Below are 20,759 nucleotides of genomic sequence, written 5' to 3'. Positions count from 1 at the left end.
GGACATATTGCTCTAAACTGTCCTAATGGCGATATCAAGGACAAACCGGAAAGGTTCAGGAAATTCAAAGGAGGAAACCAGAGAAACTGTTTTGTGGCAGTTGATGAAGGTGTCACAGATGAAGAATTAGAGGATGAAGAAAATGAAGATAGTGTGTTTGTTGCTGTCAAAGAAGATGTGTCAAACAAGAAGGCTCTTGTCTCCTAGTTTGATAATTCCAATGAGTGGATCATTGACAGTGGCTGTTCTCACCATATGACTGGTGACCGGAGCAATTTTTTATCCTTGGAGGAGTATGATGGTGGTGTGGTTCGCTTTGACAATGATGCACCATTCATGGTCAAAGGCAGAGGGTCCATCTCTCTGAATGGAAATAGTAGTGCTGACAATGTGTACTGGGTTGATGGTCTCAGACACAACCTTCTGAGTGTTGCCCAACTGAATGACAGTGGCCTCACTCTGGAATTCAAGAATGGAGTTTGCAGAATCAAGGGAAAAGATGGTGAATTGGTGGCCACCGACATGCAGACCAAAGGTAATCTATTTCAGCTAAATGCAAATATAAGCACATGTCTTATGGCCAAATTTGATGATAGCTGGATATGGCATACGAGACTCTGCCATGTAAACTTTGATAACATTGTAAAGGCCAACAAGATCAAGGCAGTTAGAGGATTGTCGATGCTAAGCAAACAGGATAATACCTTGTGCAGAGAATGTCAATTGGGGAAAATGTCTTCCTCAACCTTTAAAGGTAAATCTTTCACTGCTGACAACTTGCTTGATCTTGTGCATACTGATTTGTGTGGTCCTATGAAAACTAGGAGTGTGCAGGGTGATAGGTACTTCATGATTCTCACTGATGACTGTTCAAGAATGATGTGGGTCACATTCTTGAAAGACAAGTCTGAAGCCTTTGTAAAGTTTAAAGCTTTCAGAGCATTAGTGGAGAAGGAAAGCGGTAAAAGGATCAAGTGTCTGAGAACTGATCGAGGGGAATTCACTTCTGGTGAATTCAACAAGTATTGTGAAGAATTTGGCATCAAGAGACAACTGTCTGCCCCCTGGACTCCATAGCAGAATGGCCTAGCAGAGAGGAATAACCAGACTGTGGTTGAAACAGCTAGATCCATGTTGATTCAAGGAAATGTAGCTCACACCTTTTGGAGAGAAGCGGTGAGCACTGCAGTCTACACAATGAACCAGGTACTCATCAAGAAAGGTAAGGACAAAACTCCTTATGAGTATTGGACTGGTAAGACACCTGTGGTTAGCTACTTTAGGGTATTTGGTAGCAAATGTTACATCAAGAGGAGTGAACATCAGGGCAAATTCAAAGCTAAATGCGATGAGGGAATATTCCTAGGATATTCTACCAAGAGTAAAGCTCTCAAGTGTTACAACAATAGGACTTAGAGAATTATGGAAAGTATCAATGTAAGAGTTGATGAATCCTCTGAGAAAACTGAGGAAACCGGCAGTGAGCAAGCTGTGGTAGTGAGCAAGCTGTAAATGAACCGGTTGCAACCTTCTGGGAACCGGTTGTTAGTCAACCAAGTACTAGTAACTGTGTTCCTGAACCGGTGAATGCTGATACTGATGAAGATGAGGATGAAGAGGAAAAGCAAGAAGAACCAGTCAAGACCATTCCTCAGTATGTTAAGCTAAATCATGATCCTAAGCAGATCATAGGAGATAAGGATGCAGGAATCCTTACAAGAAGAAAGATCAGAGAAAACTCATGTATGATCTCCGAATTTGAGCCTAAATCATTCAAAGAGGCTCATAAAGATGAAGACTGGATCAAGGAAATGGAAGAGGAACTTAACCAGATAGAGAAAAAAGGTACATGGACCTTGGTACCCAGACCAGAGCATAAAAATGTCATTGGCAACAAATGGGTGTTCAGAAACAAGCTGAATGAGGATGGCACAATGATTAGGAATAAAGCTAGATTGGTGTGCAAAGGATATGCTCAAGAAGAAGGAGAAGACTATGGAGAAACATTTGCTCCTGTAGCCAGATTGGAAGGAGTTCGTATGCTTCTTGCATATGCAGCTTTTAAAGGCTTCAAAGTATATCAAATGGATGTAAAATCTGCATTCCTAAATGGTGTACTTGAAGAGGAGGTGTATATTGAGCAACTAGATGGGTTTGCCCTATCTGAAGACAGTGACATGGTATGTAGGCTACATAAAGCCTTATATGGTCTAAAGAAAGCACCTAGGGCATGGTATGAGCGCCTACATTCCCATCTTGTGAAGATTGGATTTGAGAGAACAAGTGAAGATAGCAATATCTACTTGAGGTCTGAAGGAGATCAGATCCTGATCTGTGAGGTATTTGTTGATGACATTATCTTTGATGGTGATGACAAGATGAGTCATGAGTTTGCTGATGAGATGAAGGAAGAGTTTGAGATGTCACTCATAGGGGAGATTAAGTTCTTCATTGGACTACAGATTCAACAGATGAAGGATGGAATCTTTATCACTCAGTCCAAATATGTCAAAGAGGTGTTGAAGACCTTTGGCATGGAAGATAGCAAACCGGTTGGTACACCGATGGTGACTAGTTGTAAACTATCCAAAGAGGATGACTCTGCATTGGTTGATGAGAAGGAATACCGATCAATGATTGGTAAGTTGCATTATGTAGTACATAGAAGACTGGATATTGCACATGCAGTTGGCATTACTGCAAGGTTCCAGAAAAGTCCAAGAGAATCCCACTTGGTTGCAGTCAAGCAGATTCTTAGGTATCTAAAGGGGACTGTTGACTATGGATTGTGGTATCCATATAGCAAGGACTTCAACTTGAAAGTGTTCACAGATGCTGATTGGGCTGGTAATGTAGATGACCAGAAGAGCACAACCGGTGGTGCATTCTTCCTTGGTGGTAGACTGGTCTCATGGATGAGTAAAAAGCAGAGTTGCATCTCTCAGTCTACAATGGAAGCGGAGTATGTTGCAACTTTCATGAACTGCACTCAGACAATTTGGATGAAGCATGTACTGAAAGGCTCCAAAATCCCTTTACCTGAACCGGTAAGTATATTCTGTGATAACACAAGTGCTATCAATATTTCAAAGAATCCGGTTTTACATTCTAGAACCAAGCACTTTGAGCTTAAGTATCATTTCTTAAGAGAAAAGGTTCAGAACAAAGAGATTGCACTGGAGCATGTGTCCACTAAGGAACAGTTAGCAGACATATTCACCAAGCCTCTTCCAAAAACTACATTTACACACTTAAGAGGTGAATTAGGGGTACTTCCCCTTCAAGAGGTGAACTAAAGGTATATTCTCCACATCAGTCATGTATTGCATAGTCAAATCTTTCCTCAGGATTGATGTGTTGAATGATGCTACTCCTCAGGGGGAGTAGCATAATGGAACCAAGAAGCTTGTGCCTCCACTTTGGCATTGTTGTCAAAGGGGGATAAGATGTAAAGTGGAGATGTAAAGCGGAGAGATATCTTTGTATATTGCCATCAATTCCAAAGGGGGAGATTGTTGGCATTATGTGAACCGGTATGTGGACATAATGACATTGTATGTTGTCATTGATGTCAATATGTTGAAGAGGTATGAACTGACATATGTGAGAACTGGTATAACACTGTGAACCGACATTTGTGCCAAAGTGAAGCGGTGTGCTTGTTCAAGGTGAACCGACATATGGTTATGGGAATCGGCGCATGGAAGCGTTGTATGACTATCGGTTGGTAGTCTCAACTTCAGGGTTTCCGGTTGAAGTGCTTCAAGCCTGTATGGCTCAACCGGTGATCTTTGTGTAATGAGTAAGCAGTATAACAAAGAACAGATCATGTTGCCACGTCAGCCTTGTGCACGTGAAGGATCTTGCATGAAGAAGACTATCCCTATCTACCTCGAGAATGTGTGAAGTTTGTAAACGGTGAAAACGTGTGATGGATTATCAGCCACCATGAAATCGGTGAATAATGAACGATGGAGAATGTCTTGAAATTTATTCAAGATCTACTGCATTTAATACAGTATGATCAACGATTAGGATTGAACTGTTTGAATTCCTTAACCTAGCAGGTCTAGGGTTTAGGGTTTTTGCTACCGACCTGTCTGTTGTCCTATAAGGTCGATGGTGTGATTCTTTCAGTGGTTGTTGGCAAAAACTGTGTGTGAGTATCCAAGAGAAGGGATACGAGATCCTTTGCCAGACCAGAGGAGAGAAGTGATACCTGCAGAGTGTAAGTGCAGAAAGTGAAGAGGAGCTTAAGCGGATCTGCATTGGCATTGAGTGTTGTTACCAGATCATTGTAATACCTGTTGATCTCTAACCACCTCAACAGTTGGAAAATCCCCTAACAGGGTAGCCTTAATCGGCTTGCTGTAAATCCCTTAACAGTGTAACTCAAAGTTATTGAGATCTGGAAAGATAGAGAGCTCTGGAAATCCTTTAGCTATTGAGTTCTTGAAATCCTCTAACAAGGTACCCTTAACAGGGTTTAACCCTTAACCAGGTATTGTAGCCATCCCTTAACCGGGCGATCTCTAACAGGTCGGTTCCTAGCAGAACCTTTTGTAATGTCTTTAACCGGACAAGGCTTCTAACAAAGCGGACTTCCAAAGAGTTCAACAAGAAGCTTGTGGGTATTCATCCCCACCGTGGTTTTTCCCAGTTGGGTTTCCACGTGAAAAATATGTGTGTCATATGCGATGCTTTTATCTTGTGATGCTTTGTTATTGCTTGTTAAGCATATGATGGTTCTATGTTTTATGCCTGTCAATAAAACATGTTGAACTAGCTATTGTGAAGATATGATGATAGATTACCTATTCATGCATAAGGGTGAAATGGTAGTGTAGCTTTGAGTTGAGTGGAAAACTCAGTGAGTAACCGGTTTATGATTGTTTTAGTTGTTCTGAGTTTTACTGGTTGCACTCTGTTTCAAACTGGTGTCATTGTTTGCTAGTCATTTGGAGTGATTGCTGCTGAACTGGTTTAGGTCTGTATTTTGTCTGTACTGATTCACCCCCCCCTCTCAGTACTGGTTTGGTACTATTCGTTCATCATTGAGTTATCAGTGTCAAGAAAGGTGTGATATCTCATTCTAAGAGACCATGCTCTGGTTCTGAGAATAATCACCCCGCATAAGAGAAAAGTGGCATCATCTTGCTCTAAGAGACCGTGCTCTAGTTCCAAGAATGACTCACTGTACAAGAGAAAAAGTGATGACATCTTGCTCTAAGAGGTTTCCCCCTGGTTCCAAGAATGTCTCACTGTACAAGACAAGAAGAAGTGAAGACATCTCTCTCTAAGAGATCGTGCTCTAGTTCCGAGAATGACCCATTGTACAAAAAGTGACGACATCTTGCTCTAAGAGGTTTCCCTTTGGTTCCAAGAATGTCGCACTGCTCAATACATGAGAGAAGTATAGTACAAAGGAGTAGTGTGGGTGCCCCCTCCCTTAAGATGTCAAAATAGACTAATGTTGATATCTTAAGGAAAGTAGAACAAGGATACCTACCTTCATCACAAAGAAGATATCCGTCATGCAACAATGTCATAAATCCAAGCAAGAGAGGGAATACTCTTCAAGCAAGGATAAGATAGTTGAAAAGTGATATCTTGTTATAAGTGTAAAGGTGATCCTTGGAGGCCTTGGAGGAGAAGATATCTTTGTTCAAAAAGACATCTACCCCCAAGAGGAGTTGTCTTAGACAAATATAACATCTTCTAGAACAAGAATGCAATCCTTCCTCCTATTTCTAGGTGAAAGGGATATTGATGAGGGATGACTCACGTTTAGCCCCCAGAGGGATGGTTGGATTTATCATAGATGTACATAACCAAGTGTAAAAGAGGTCGTAGTCAAGGATTAACACTTCTTGTATAAGAGAGAATCCTTAAGTCAATAACCAACAATTCTACACAAGGAATGACATCAAGTAATAAAACTCACACCATCCACTTAATAGGAAAAAGTGGATCCCTAGAGAAAGAGAGGGACAAGGATCATTGCCCCCCAAGATAAGGGACAATAAGAAGAGCTTACACAATCTACTAGAGAGAGATTAAACATAAGCAAATGTGCAATGAACTTACATGAACACATGCAAGAAAAGACATTAGTAAATGTAAAATACACATCTCAAGAAGTGGAATCTTTGAAAAGAAGAGAGAAAAAAGAATCATACATTCGCCAAGGGGTATTAGTCATAAAAGCCTACCATTGTAAGAAATGATAATCACATATGAAAAATGTAGCCCCTAAAGGAAATAATGATACATGAGAAAGAAAGAAAGGGAAAGGAGCGAAAATCCTTGCCCCCCAAGTGAGGAGAATAAGGAGAAATATTACACATTTTCTGATGGTGATTAGTTTCAAGTGATATGTCACCCTATTGGAACAAATCCTCTCAAGGAAATGATACATACTTCTCAAGAGATCATTCCCTGCTAAGGGGCATATCATACTTGCGAATAATCTAAACCATAGAAGAGGTAATATTTCCAAGAGAATGAAGGAAAGAGATTAAGTGTAGTACGCATTAAAGATGCCCCTCTCCAAGTAAAGAGGGAAAGCAAAGAAAAAATATATGCTCACATAGGAATAGCCCTATGCAAGAAAAGAGATCTAATAATGAATAATGCACAAAGATAGAGATAAGCGTATAAAAAGAAGAAGAGAAATAGACTTCATGTTGCTGCCCCAAGGTATGTTAAAGTGAAACAATACCACCACTAATGATAAAGAGCCCCCAGTAAATGGGCTAATTATGCCATAGGGTGAAGAACAACATGAAGGGAAAAGAAGTGCTAAGGCACGATGTTTTTACCAAGAAAGATAGCTAGATCTTCTGTGAGACAAATGTGTGCAAGATCATATTGTAGTTGAACAAATTTCTTAAATGCATAACATTTTCCAATAGAATGTGAATATAAATCATGAAAAATGCAATATTCAATACCTTTCACTTGCTTAAGATTTTTGTTTTTATTTTGAGGAGGAAAGGAAATGTTCTTGTCATATTTCAACGTCCAATAGATTCTTGCAACTAATTTGTCAGGATGGTAAATATCATCTTCCCATGAAGAAGAAGGTTTGTTAGAAGGAGTTTCATTATCCACAATTCTAATTTTGCCACTATCTATGCCATCTTGAATAGATTTTAAAAAATCAAGGCAATCATCAGCATTATGGTCATGGGTTTGATGAAATGAACAAAAAAGACGCTTTGAAAAAGAAGCATTCTTGCGGGCTCTCTTGATTTGTTGTTTTTGAAGGTAATCTTGAAAGTTTTGAAGTCTAAGGAATTCGTCCATAGAAAGAGGGGTACCACTTCTGAGGCCTCTTGTAGTAGTTTGTGTAGGAGGGTTTATAGGGACATGAATTCCATGCTCAAATTTCCCAATTCCTTGTCCTTTAAAACCTTGTTTTGTGATTATATGAAAGCCACGACTATAAGAATGTTGCAATTGACTAGATGGAGGAACAAGATCATGAATTTCTTTGAAATCTGATGTGTAAGGAGGTAGAAAAGGATTTGTAGATGGAGGAGTATCATGTGAAATGAGAATCTCTTTGCCTTTATCAAGCTTATCCTTTTTGGAAAATTGGGGAGGAATATCTTCATCATTCAAAAGCTCATTGTTAGTGATTTCTACATGAGGAGAAAGGTCATGAATAAAATGCATGACATCATCCTCCCTACATAGACTTTGATGTTGAAGATAGGTCCTAGGAGAATAAGGAGGATCTAAAGATGTAAGAATGTTGATGTTGTCATATTTCCCCTCTTGCTCAAAGGTATGTGTAGAAGAAGAAGACGAGTCCACGTTACTTTTCAATGCTTGCTCTCTTGTAGAAAGATCATTGGGTAAAGCATTAGATCTCATTTCTTTCACACAAGATACCCTAAGAGAGGTACAAGGGTTAGGATCTCTAGGTTTAGGATCTGCAAAAGCTTTAAGATGATTAACATAGGAAATGCATTTTGTTAACATCATCACCATAATGCATTATAAATGATACATGAAATCTTTGAGATTTAATAATTTGGAAATCCCAACAACACAATATGACCAAGTGCTATGAAGATAGAGAAGCAACAAGAAATGAAAGAAACTCTTATCCGACACATGATAAATGTATGCAAAATTTAATGTAATCACATGTGAAAGAGCAAATAAATCCAATTTATTAATTGCCATTAAAAGTCTCTTAAGTGAAATCTGAATTTGCTAGAAAAATAGATCTAAAAAGTAGGACCTTTTTATGAAAATTATTTTAAGATGTAAATTTGATGAATTTTGAATTTGTGTTCGACCTTAGAGAGTGTTAAAATTGATAAAGTGTGTTGATTTTCTGGATCTTAGTAGAAAAATAAAGTCAATTTCGTCTCCCAAAAAATCGGGAAAAAAGTTGAGGACTGTGGCGGGAACGCACACGATCTGACCAACTTTTTTCAAAATTTTCAGGGATGATAGAGATTATGATTTTAATGCAGAATCCAAAAAAAAGTCGATTTGGAGATGTCTAGATCGATCAAAATTGCAATCAAAGGTCGAAAATGAAAAGATCTTAAAAATTAGGGTTTTATGATTTAACCACTGAATTTTCAGAATAAAGAAATAGATTTGAATTGCAATTTTGAAATAGAAATCAGATCTGAAACAAGCAATGCAAACTTTACACCTCTCAAGCTTAATTTTCTCAAAATGAAAAATTAGGGTTGTTATGCAATTAACCTCTAAAATTTGCAAATAGATCAAAACTTGAAATTGAAAATTTGAAATTCAAATTGCAATTAATCAGATCTAATAATGAGAAATCAGAATTAATGTGTAAGACGTCAGGTTCACCAAAATGTAAAGTGGAAAATTGGATCGTAGTGACTCCCCACCTAGGAGAGAGAAAGGAAGCCACTATGATGATTTTCACTTGGGAGGAACTTTACATTCAAAAGAGGGGTTGAATCCGCCAGATCCAAATCCGAGGGAAACAAGGATGTGAATTATGAGTGGATTGCAAGTGGTTGAAAGATTTACCCTCTTTTGTAAATGAGAAAGTTGACTTGTTGATTATATGGAAAAGAGAGAGGAAATGAGTGAAATAAGGTGCTACCAGTTCGAGATCGCGTTGTAACTTTAGATCTGAGCTAATTAAATTGACGTGGATCTGCCTTGCAAATTTGGAGAAAAGTCATCGAGACCGTGGCGGGAATGTACATGGTCCGTCACAAAATCCACGAAATGAAAAGGGTTCTTCTGTCTCTGCAAATGAAGCCCAAACCTGCAATTATATCTGCGCACTTGCAACCTACACACATAAAAGCGAAGAAAGGGGGGTTGTGGATAGGGGTTTGCCTTAGTCAAACCCCGATTGAGGAATCAACCTAGAAAGAAAGCAATTGCAAATGCTTGAATGTAAACAATGGAGATGTATACCTTGTAGATCTGCAACTTGTTGATGATGATTGCTTTGCTTCTTGAATGTAGTCACAAATGTTGTATGAAATGGCATGTAACATGACAAAAACCTAACACATACACATGCTTGCAAACGAATGTTGTAATGTTGCTCCAATGGATGAATGAAGAAGACTTGAATGCTTGATGATGACCTTGAAATCTTGTATCTTCTCCTTATGTTCTCTATTCATCTATGCACTATCCATCCGTCCTCCGTGAATGAGGGTATTGAATTCCCTTTTACACATGGCTCAAGGATTAATTTCCAACCACTGAAGGCCAACAAAGAGGAATTGCAAACCCCGAAGACAAATAATGCATAAGAGATCGGGCAACCCACACATAGGACCACCCTAGGAGGTGGGGACAGGGGCACCACACCTCTGTCCTAGGGGGATAGGGGTGCCACGCCACTATCCTGCCTTATTTTGTTGCCCAAAGAGGGTCTAGAGCAAATACAAGACATGAAGGAGGAAGGGAGAAGGGTTGGAAATGCAGAAATAGGTCCCGGTTAAGGAAGGAGATGTTGTCGCCAAGGTGGGGACCCCAAATGTGGTTAAAATTGCAGGGGTCGCAATTTTATGACACTACACAAACCATCAAAAATACACTAGCAAAAAGCTAGGATCCCAATTCAAGAGTGGGAAGAATCACCCACAACTCAACTCAGAAGAGTTTGAGGGAGTAGGGGAAGAATTACCTTTTCGCCTACAACAAATAATAGTCCAGACATAGATTGATGTTAGTTTTTCAAATCCATCATATTAAACACATTTATACTAGACATATCATCCTTGTTTGTAGAGTCTCACATTACGGATTTTGAAGACACAAATTGGGACAATCTTTCTTCTATTTCCATTTATGATAAATTTGTACATGGGTATCTAATATGACCTAATAGCCATGATCTATTATCATTGTATTCATTTCTCCCTAAGTTGCATTTGAGGGGGGTTGTGGATAGGGGTTTGCATAGCATAATGAGCGTTGTAACAATATACTCATTTATATCTTGGTTGCTCCTATACAAAGCACTAATGGATGAGATTTTGGAGGTGATATAGAGTAATGTGTTTGGTCCTATATATATCTCATCCATTGGCATGTCCCTATACTACTTGTCATTTATTGATGATTATTCTTAGTATTCTCAAGTGTATTTTCCTAGGAGTTTAAGGTGTTTCTCAAGTTTAGCAAGTTTAAAGCTCTTGTTGAGAAGAAAATTGATAAGAAGATCAAGGTATTGAGGACAAATAATGCCAATGACTTTTTCTCTCTAGAGTTTGATGTATTTTGTAAGCATGCTAGAGTTGCAAAGCAAAGGACTACACTATACACACTGCAATAGAATGGAGTGGCTAAAAAGTTAATTAGAGCCTTGATGGATCAAACCAAAAGCATGTTGAGTAGTGCAAGTCTAAGACAAGAGTTTTGAGCTAAGTAGGATAGCAACCACATGCTATTTAAAAATGAGTCTCCTACTTTTTCCTTACAAAACACAACACCATACAAAATGTGAGCTAGAAGTAAACCAATTGACACATTTGTAGGTCTTTGGTTGTGAGGCATTTGTTCAAGTGCCTCAAGAGAGGTGGTCTAACTTGGATTCATGATCCAAATGTGTATTTTATCTGTAATGGTGAAAATGTGAAGGGCTACATGCTTTGGAATCTATAAACATTCAAAGTTCTCTATGCAAGAGATGTTACATTTAGGGAACTTAGAGTCTTTATTGGTGAAGAAAAGACAAAGGGGAATGAAAGAGAATAAAATGGACAAGACATATTGGGAGAAAAAGAGGCAAGCACATCTAGTGGTAATTCTAAAGAAGAATAAGGTGTAGATGTGGTAGGGAGTTCTTCACTAATAACTATGAGAAGGTCTACAAGGTAGTAAGGATCACCTTACAAGCATAGTCTATTGTTTTTTGTTTTCTCTTGTCTTGATAGTAAACCAAGTTTCGCAAAAAGACTATCACTTCCAAAGAAAATAAGTCTTCAAAGAATGCAATGAATGAGGTCACGGTGACATTTTAGCAATGTCAGAATTGGAAGTTGATTGATCTACTTAAGAATAGACTTATTAGCTAGACATGAGTGTTTAAGAAGAAGTTCAAAGCAAACGAGTCACTTGAGCGATACAAGGTAGTATTGGTGGCAAAAAGATATTCCTAAGCTAAGTTAATTGATTTCAATGAAATGTTTTCCCCAATTGGTAAGTTGAATTTCAGGAGGATGTTTTTGTCTATTTCTACTTCTTTTGATTTGGAAATTGAGCAAATGGATATTAGATAACATTCTTGCGTGGAGACTTAGATGACGAAATTTACATATAAGAACCTAAAGGGTGTTGTGAAAATTTATAGTGCAGAATTATTTAGAGAAAACAATAAACAATAAAAACACAAAATTGCAAGGGAAAACTTGGTAAAATTATACAAGGAAAAAACCACATGCAAAGATCCTTCATATTATATTTCTCAGGAATTTTTACAGTTACTAAAATCTTCGAAAATTGTCCAGAAATCATGACTTTGCATAGCATATGACATTTGAGTTGTTGAATCCTAATTGAAGACAACTTTCCAAAAATAGAAAGTATGACTTGTGCAACTACAAGTGGAACAAATAGAAATGGCTAAAAATGGTAAGTCCCAAAAAAATTTGCAGCTTCACCGAAGGAACGCCTTCAGCATGGTAGGGGAACTACAACTAACCCCCTTGCAACCCCCAACCTTCAAGCCTTTGGCCTAAAGCTTAGTCTTTCAAACAACTATGTTAGACGCAAACCCGAGACACTACTGTGGTAGCACATGTGAACTATTTGTCACCATTGGAATAATGCTAGTGCACTAACTACTCCCAATGATTTGTCACTACTAGAAAAGTCTTGAGATAACAATTCTATCTTAAAGCGAGAGTTATAATATATTAACAAATATAATTTTGTCCAAACTGAATACTATTCATTATAATATTTAACTTAAGATTCTAAGATTAGTTTGGAAGATAGAGCTTATCTTGATAGCTTCCTCTAATTTGTATAGTTGACATATATATGCCTCAATGTTATGAATTGTTGCTGCATATGATCTTCTTATAGATTAGACTCCAGTCTAGTGTATAGATTTTATATATATTATCTGATTCATTCCACTGCAAGTAACTTAATAACAGTTTTGATATAATCTGATCTGTAATGATATATATAAGAGCAATCATAATGATCTGTAATGATAACTGTTGGATATTTAATATTCTCTCTTCCCCGTCCTAATCCCGTTTCCTTAGATGATTTGTCCTATCTTTTTATATCTTCCTCCCCATACAAGGGACATAGCCTTTGGGATTATATATCTCTTTTCAAATGGTAATTAATCTATACCATTCCATTGTATGCTGACTGCCGCTAATTGTATCTCCTTTATTAAACATTAGATATCGCATCATTCATATTGGTTTATTTCTTTACCTAACGATATCAGTATGTTTTGTCTAACATTACTGATGTTTGATTATTGTCTTGATAGTTGTTAACAGAAGTTAACCAAACACATCTTTATTTATTATTTCAATTTGTAATTTTATAATAATATTGATTTATTCTTGTTTGAATATTTTCATAATATTATTAATAATGAATATTAATTAAATAATAATATTTAATAAATAAATAATTATATAATAATTTTAATTAATTTTTCATTAATAAATATTATATTAATAATAATTATTTCATTCAGGTTTTTTATATATAATGATCAAGGAGGGGACATGACATTCCAACAAAGAGTACAAGGTGAAAGGTAAGGAGAAACTAGTTTATAACCTTAATATATCTATGTATGGGTTAAGGCAATTTGCGTGAATGTGGAACCATAAGTTTAACACTCATGCTAAAATCGGGTTTAGAAGAAGTGATTTTGATCATTTTATATTACAAATAGGTAAATAGTCACATTCTAATTATTGTTTTATATGTTGATGACATGCTTGCCATTGATGACAATAGAACATTAATTCAAGAACTTAAATCTTAGTTGTTTAGTAAGTTTGACATGAAAGATTTAGGAGCTATCATATACATTCTCTGTACGAAAATATGCAAGGATGGAGCCAATAGGAAATTACTGCTAAACCAAAGGAAGTATCTTGGGACAATGTTGTGAAGGTTTGGAATACAAGACAATAAACCAATAAATTCACCCCTACTAGTTGGCACAAAGCTAAGTATGGAACGATGGAAATTTGTGAAATATTTGGAGACATGAAAAAGGGTTCTCATGGAAGTGTGATAGGAAATTTCATGCATACTATGGTCTGCACCAGACTAGACATAGCCCAAGGACTGGGAGTTCAAAGTAAATTCACGACAAAACCAATTAAAGATCATGTTAGGATTCCCACATATACTGAGAGGGGGGGGTGAATCAGTATCTAACCGGTTGTAAGATTTTCTGAACTTAAAACATGTAGAGCATATTAACATTGTGTACTGGTAAACAGAAAGTAATGCAATAAATAGAGACAAAAGTAACCACATGAAAAACACACCATAACACAATATTTTAACGAGGAAACCCGGTGTGGGAAAAACCTCGGTGGGATTTGTGACCCACAATATTCGCTTACTGGCCAATAAGAGAATATTATTGCTACAAGAGGGGCCTGCACATGCAGGAAGGCCAAGTGCCTAGAGCTCACTGCTCAAATACAAAATGGGAAGTCTCACTGACTTACAAAATGGATTATATAAATCTAGTGTCTTGTACTGCTTCAAAATAGCATCTATAATGCCAGATCCAGTACCGGTTTCTGCTCTGCTTCTTACATAAACCCTTAACCTATAATTCGCATAATAGGTCTGGCTTATTTCGCCTAATTACATTCCTCTATCCTTCTCAAAATGTTCTACAATGATCTCTCTTATATAAGAGTCATTTTACAACTTGCCAAGTCGGCTTACAATGATTTTACAATAATAAACAAAATATATTAATAACAAAATTCCTGTCGGCTTCTGTGCCGGTATGCTTCCTTTCACTGCCGGTGCCGATGGTCTGAGTGCCGATGTAGAATCTGATCTTGCTAGTGCTGGTGGAATGCCTTGCCGGTGTCATAGGATTGTAAGGTTGCCATCGATGACAAAACCTTCAATCACCTACAATGTCTCATTGGAGTGTGCATATGCCAACAGATCATTGGGCAAATGAGAAGAGGGTGTTTAGGTACTTCGAAGGCACTCTAGGTTATTGCTTGACATGCGATTGTACTAATGATGTAAGCCAAGTGTTGAGTGTCTAGGATTTGTTGTGTATAAAGATTTGTTAATTTGGATTAGGTTGGAGATCTCAATAACCAAAGGTCTACAAACATATATGTGTTCATTTTGTTTGGAGGAGCCATAAGTTGGATTAGCACAGACAACAAATGGTTGTTGTATCAACAACTAAAGCAGCATATGGATGTCGCACATGTTTGCAAGGAAGTCAAAGGTTGAAAAGGTTAAGTTGCTATATTGGGTTTGAGAGTCAAACAATGATGAAATATGATACATAAAGTGCAGCTTTTCTAGCTAAGAATCTTGCTTAACATTCTAGAACCAAGCATATTGATATGTAGTATCATTTTGTAGGGAAATGGTTGACAATAGGAAATTCTAGATGGAGAAAATTGACACATAAGTAAACACCATAGATTCTTTAACAAAACCTATAATTAGTATGAAGTTTATGTGGTGTAGAGATAAGGTGGGCTTATACGACTCTTGACCATGAGGTTAATTTCTTGGGTTGAATATTGCACCCTCTCCTATGATAAATATCAAGTGAGAGAATGTTGGAACTTGTAGGAAGAGTTTGTCTACAAACTTGATTATGGCAATATGCAATGAAATTACAATGTGCAGTGTAGTAGGCATAGTGATTTGCATATGAAAACTGTATCATACATGTTGGTTCATTGTGTTGGTGTTGTTATAGCAACTACAATGCATTTGTAGAAAAATGCACAATGACATATAATTAGTGTTTATTGGAGCATGAAAAATTATGTTAGCGTGAACTACCACAAACAAGGAAATAGTAGTGTTGGTAACCAACAACTATTGATTTATAGTGGAATTAACAAAGTGGTTATTCATGAGGGGACATCACACTTAAAGTTTTATACAAGACGTTGATGTAATGTGTGGTCAAATTATAGTTGCAAGATGCTTGATATTCCACAAGTTGGACAATTAGATAGTTGATATTCCCATAAATATGTATATATATTTTCTTGTACAAGTGTGCCAAGGTTACTCACTTGGTCGTACAAGTTGTTGATTGTAAATTGTTCACATGTAAACATTACAGCAATTACAGAAGATTGAAGCCTTGCAAAAGGTTCTATAGACCTTGTTGTATTGAATCTGTTTTAATTCGAAATAATATAAATGTAAGCATCCTTTGGTGGTGGATCTTCTCCCCAAAGGATTCACACATAAATCTGTGTCTTGTGTGAATCTTGAGGATGCATACTGTTCTATTTACTTTTGTGCATATTGTTACATAGATTGTGCAAGTGCTATTGACTATTATCTGTCTACATTATCTTAATTTTTCATAATCCCAATCTACCGTCAACTATAATAGGGGTTAAAATTCCCAACATTATCAGTTAGCTGCCAAAACAAATTATGGGGAGCTGACTGTTTAGTTAGAACCCGCCAATTGTTGAACAAATTGCCATCAATTTGGATCTCCTAAATTCAAGATTATAAAGTAGAGTTGGTAAAGAAGAAAGAAAATCCTATTGAATATTGCAAGAAAACCATTTCCTTTCCTAGGCTGGACATGGTCTTTCAGCAGCAGCGTTGGAGAGATAACCCTTTAGGCATGTATATTAATTATCGAGAGAATGAAAACCATCAGATTGCAGTACAAATTCTGAAGTGTCACTTCCTAAGACAGGTGTTTCACTTCCTTTAAACCCTGGTTTCACTCTGTTCTTTGATGGTGGCATCTTAGGCGAGCCCAAGATTGGCTTGGGGAGGAGGAATCCTTCTGCTTAACGACAAAACACACATAAGATATCCTGCTGGTCTTGGCTTTACTTTGAACAATAGCGCTGAAACCCAGGGTTTGAAATTGGGTCATTCTCTAGCCAAAGATGAAGGTGTTGAATCCTCAAGAGTATTCATGGATTCCCAGCTTATTATCAAAGCAGTGACCAGGGTTAATTACAAACCAATCAACATTGCTTATATTGTCAAAAGCATCCGAATCCTTCTTAATCAATTTTCTTGGGTTGAATATCCGCATATCTAAATGAGTCAGAACAAAGAGGCTGACAGGGTGACAAACATTGGACATTGTTTATAGGCTGATTTCTTCACATTTGCTGTAGATCTGATGATTAATGGGGTTGTCTTTGTTCTGTTCATTGTTTTTGTGGCATACAAGGCTCAGAAATGGCATAGTTCTGCTATCAATTCCCATTTTGGCATTACTGCTGCTCATATGGTTTTGTGGGATCTGTGCACTAAAAGCAAGCGTCAAACTGACTTATTTAACCTTATTTGCAAGACTAACAGTTTTTCTGATGATCTTCGTCTGTTTGGGCTTCACACTCGGTTCTAAATGTCTTCAGACTTTGGGTTGTTGGCTCTTTTGCTTAGTCTCATCTCTGTATTCTTTGTGCATAATAAAACATTTTTTTTTAAAGTTTGGTGCTAGATATTTACCTATTTAATATATTATCCAGTTTTTTTTTACATTATTCAGGTTGTCTACCTGAGCTTTTAAACAGCATTATCTGTTTGCTGAGGTTTTTGTAGATAAACAATAAAATGGCTCAAGCGAAAACATACATATGAAAAAAGAGAAAAAGCTGAAGTCAACTCAAACAACTAACAAAAAAGAGTTCTGCCACCAGCATCAGATTTGCTGCTTCACTTATATCAATTGCATCTGCTACAGCTCCAACTCTTTCAAGCTTGATCAACTGCTTTAGGTTGGTATGGTTATGGTTATATATATATATATAATATATATATATCCAAATAAAATACAGAGAAGATAATGTGTAGAATCTTAGATTCATATGGATCTCATGTTTTGTAGCACAATCTGTTCATGCATACATACACATCTCTGCAAGATCAATATTTTTAGAAACGATATAGTTATACGTTCACAGTAATTGAACATCAATGGATGAGCTTGATCAATAAAATAACAGGGGAGAAGTGTTTGCATACAGATTAAAATATAAATTATCAAGGAGAAAAAATGGAGCGAGAGCTAGCAATAAAATGTTTAAACATGGCCAAGGTCCAATTCTTTTTTTTGGCATAAAGATCATTCATTACAGATAGCACAAAAGAATATTTTTTGGGGAAAGATGAATCAAAACGAGAGCATATGCTTCAATGCTCCGTCATGATGAGTCATGCAGAGTTTTTGTTGAGTCCAAGTCCCAGTCTAAAATGTGCCTGCTGAAACTGGGCCGAGCAGACTCTCAATACTATGAATTATATTGCACCACAAGTTGTGGGTTGTTGGAAACTTTAGAACAAAAAGTCCAGATAATGGGGATGGCTAGATTCAGAAATTGGAATGCCCAGCATAGATTTCTTGAAGCAAAAGAAGTGAAACATGTAAATTTGCAGAATACTACATTTGAAACAGCTACCGGTTCTAAAATTGAAGAGAGTGAAATCAGAAAATTCAGAAACTACTAAAAACATAATTGAAAACTTGAGAAAAAATGCAGAATGCTAAGCTCTGGTGTCAAAACTTCATAAACTCTTAAAAAATGGCTGCAAACCCACCACAGGAAAAAAATAAATGCTTACAAATCTTTATAAACAGATTTCCAGCCCATTATATAAGATTACACAATTTAGCGTTAAATGCAGTATCAATAGTGAAAAGGAAAAAGGGCTCTTAAAACTGGTGGGCAAGACAAATTAAGAAAACAGAAGCAACAAGTTCAATTACATACAAATTCTTCAACTGCTCATATTCGTCACAGAGGCATCAATATCATCATTCCCTTGCCGAATCTTTGCCAATGCCACCTTAGTCTCCTCCAAAATTTGACTCTTCTGCATCTCAAGATCCCTATCAATCTCCATCCTCATTTTCTCCAAATCCAACATCTGCTGCTTCTTATTATTTTCGATTCTCTCATAAATCTCTCCAAAAGTCTTAATAGAGTCTGCTAGAACCCTAAAAGAATCCTCCCTGTCATCACCATCTTTACGCCGCTTGACCCTTCGATCGCCTTCTTCATCATCATAATCATTGTCATCGTCTTCGGCATCATCATCCTCAGTGGGACTATCCCTAACCTCATCAAATGTAGTCTGATTTAAATAAACCCTAGGATTCAAAAACACAAATTCTCCAGCATCAATTCCACACGGTAGCCCCACCTGCCAAGAAGAAGAACTGAGAATGGAATCCATATGCCTGAAATACGCCCACTTGCTAACAAACACCCCTGAAGAAGCAGCAGCAGCATTCTGCTTCTGCTTCTCCTTCTTATACTTCTTCTTCAATCTCTCCAACCTATTCCATGGAAAAATAATCATACCAATAAGAAATGAGAATTTTCAACAAGTATAGAACTACAGTAATCCTTCGATTCCTTCCAGATAAAAAATATACAATTGGAGGATTGATTGCTAATGCATTTAATTACTTTATGTACATTTCAAATGAAAACTTAAATTCCCCAAAACAAAATTGTCAATAAGCAAATTTAAATTCGGAAGAATGTGAAATTTAATCAATTATGGTTTAAAAAAGCTGATTACCAATCCAACGTCTTTTATAACTTTTATTTCATTAAAACCATCTAAGATCCAGTTACTTAACAACACTAGTTAATGCACAAGCAGTAACCCATACAAATTTGTAACCTAGGAAAATATTAATTTTGAGAAATCACATGAAAATTAATTGATTGAGAAAATGAATCTCATACGAAAATAGCCCTGACCTGTTTCTGCACTGGACATCTGTCTTATGAGTCTTTGAACCAACAGAAACCCTCTGTGAAATTTCAGCCCACTGCTCCAATTTCAGGCTCGTTTTACCCATTTGTGAAAATTTCTCTGCCCACGTTTCAAGCAGTATAATGGTAGCGGCTTCAGACCAGTCGTCCCTGAAACCCTTTGGCTGGTATTCGGGCTTGGGAAAAAGAATTGGTGACACGTTTCGAACACCGAACCTATCGAAAGCCGCTTTGCCGTCGAATTCTTTGGGCTGCCGGGGTTTGGGAAAGCCGTTTTCCGATTCGTCATCATCCCCTTCTTCCCCGTAATCGTTATCATCTTGTTCTTCGTCGTCTTCCTCGTCTGTGAAAGCAGGAGCAGTATCGTGGTGCATCCTGAGAGGGAGCTTAGGTCGATGGAAGGGATTATTAGTGGTATTGTAGGAAGAATGGTGGTATTGCACTGCGGACGGATAGCGGGCATCATCGTCTGTATCTTCCATTTTCTCTGTTTTATTTATTTTGTGTTGCAAACTTCAAATTAGCTCTCAGAGAAGACGGGTTTTCTACTCCAAAAAAGTTCAGTTTTAAACAAGATCTTATGTTTTCCTTTTTTATACGCATAGGTGTTTGATTAAAAGACTTGATAAAGTATTTTAAACTAATCAACATCCATGTAGTTTTTATTTATTTTAATATTTTTTGATTTTATTATGGTGAAAGGTATACAACTAGCATACTTATATTTTAAAAAATCTAAGTAAGATACCTCGAGAGATATCAAATTATGAAAATATATATATTCATACATAATAATAAAAAATAATAATAATAATACAGATTTTATTAGTAGTGAGTTTTAAGTGAAATGATTGAATAGATCATTTAGAGTATTTGAAAGAAATTGTAGAATGTAATGCAAAACATAGATAACAAAATCAATATATCAATGTGTTATCACTGTTTAAAAAATGGGTATTCTTGTCCCATAATTGGCTAAGTCTATGAAAATTTTGAGTCTGGTATGGCCTTGTTACCTCTAATTGCTTTAGGTCCAAAGAGGGTTTAGGGTTTAAGTCTTAATCGCTCCAGTGTCTGAGAAAAACCTTCTCTTTCTAATTCTGTGTTAATTTATTCACTTAAAGAAGGGTCTGTTTGCTATGAGAAGTGTCCCCCCCTTTCTTATTTTCTTCCTAGGTGGGTCTAGCAGCACATTATTTTTCTAAGTCTTTCCTAAGGTTTTAATTTTTAATCGGGCTCCTAACCAGTGAGCAGGTTCTTTTTAATCTAAAGGCGCGCGTGATTTCACAGCCCTAA

General features: G+C 36.9%; 1 protein-coding gene across 1 annotated transcript; it reads right to left on the bottom strand.

Moving 5' to 3' along the window:
- Window positions 1–18,277: 18,277 nt before the first annotated feature.
- LOC131036834 (trihelix transcription factor ENAP1) lies at window positions 18,278–20,052 on the bottom strand. The gene is made up of 2 exons (XM_057968826.2): window positions 19,449–20,052; window positions 18,278–19,015 (listed from the first exon to the last, which is right to left on the bottom strand). The coding sequence occupies exons 1-2, from the start codon at window positions 19,943–19,945 to the stop codon at window positions 18,454–18,456; spliced, it is 1,059 nt and encodes a 352-aa protein (XP_057824809.1). The 5' UTR covers window positions 19,946–20,052; the 3' UTR covers window positions 18,278–18,453.
- Window positions 20,053–20,759: the final 707 nt, after the last annotated feature.

The sequence above is a fragment of the Cryptomeria japonica genome, chromosome 3 (genome assembly GCF_030272615.1).
Source record: "Cryptomeria japonica chromosome 3, Sugi_1.0, whole genome shotgun sequence".
NCBI lineage: Eukaryota > Viridiplantae > Streptophyta > Pinopsida > Cupressales > Cupressaceae > Cryptomeria > Cryptomeria japonica.
This window is presented reverse-complemented; position numbering and strand designations above follow the sequence as displayed.

Coding starts and splice junctions, on each gene's coding strand:
- LOC131036834 (XM_057968826.2), bottom strand. CDS start 19,945: ATGGAAGATACAGACGATGATGCCCGCTATCCGTCCGCAGTGCAATAC. Junction 19,016..19,448: donor GATGTCCAGTGCAGAAACAG/GTCAGGGCTATT, acceptor TCCATGGAATAG/GTTGGAGAGATTGAAGAAGA.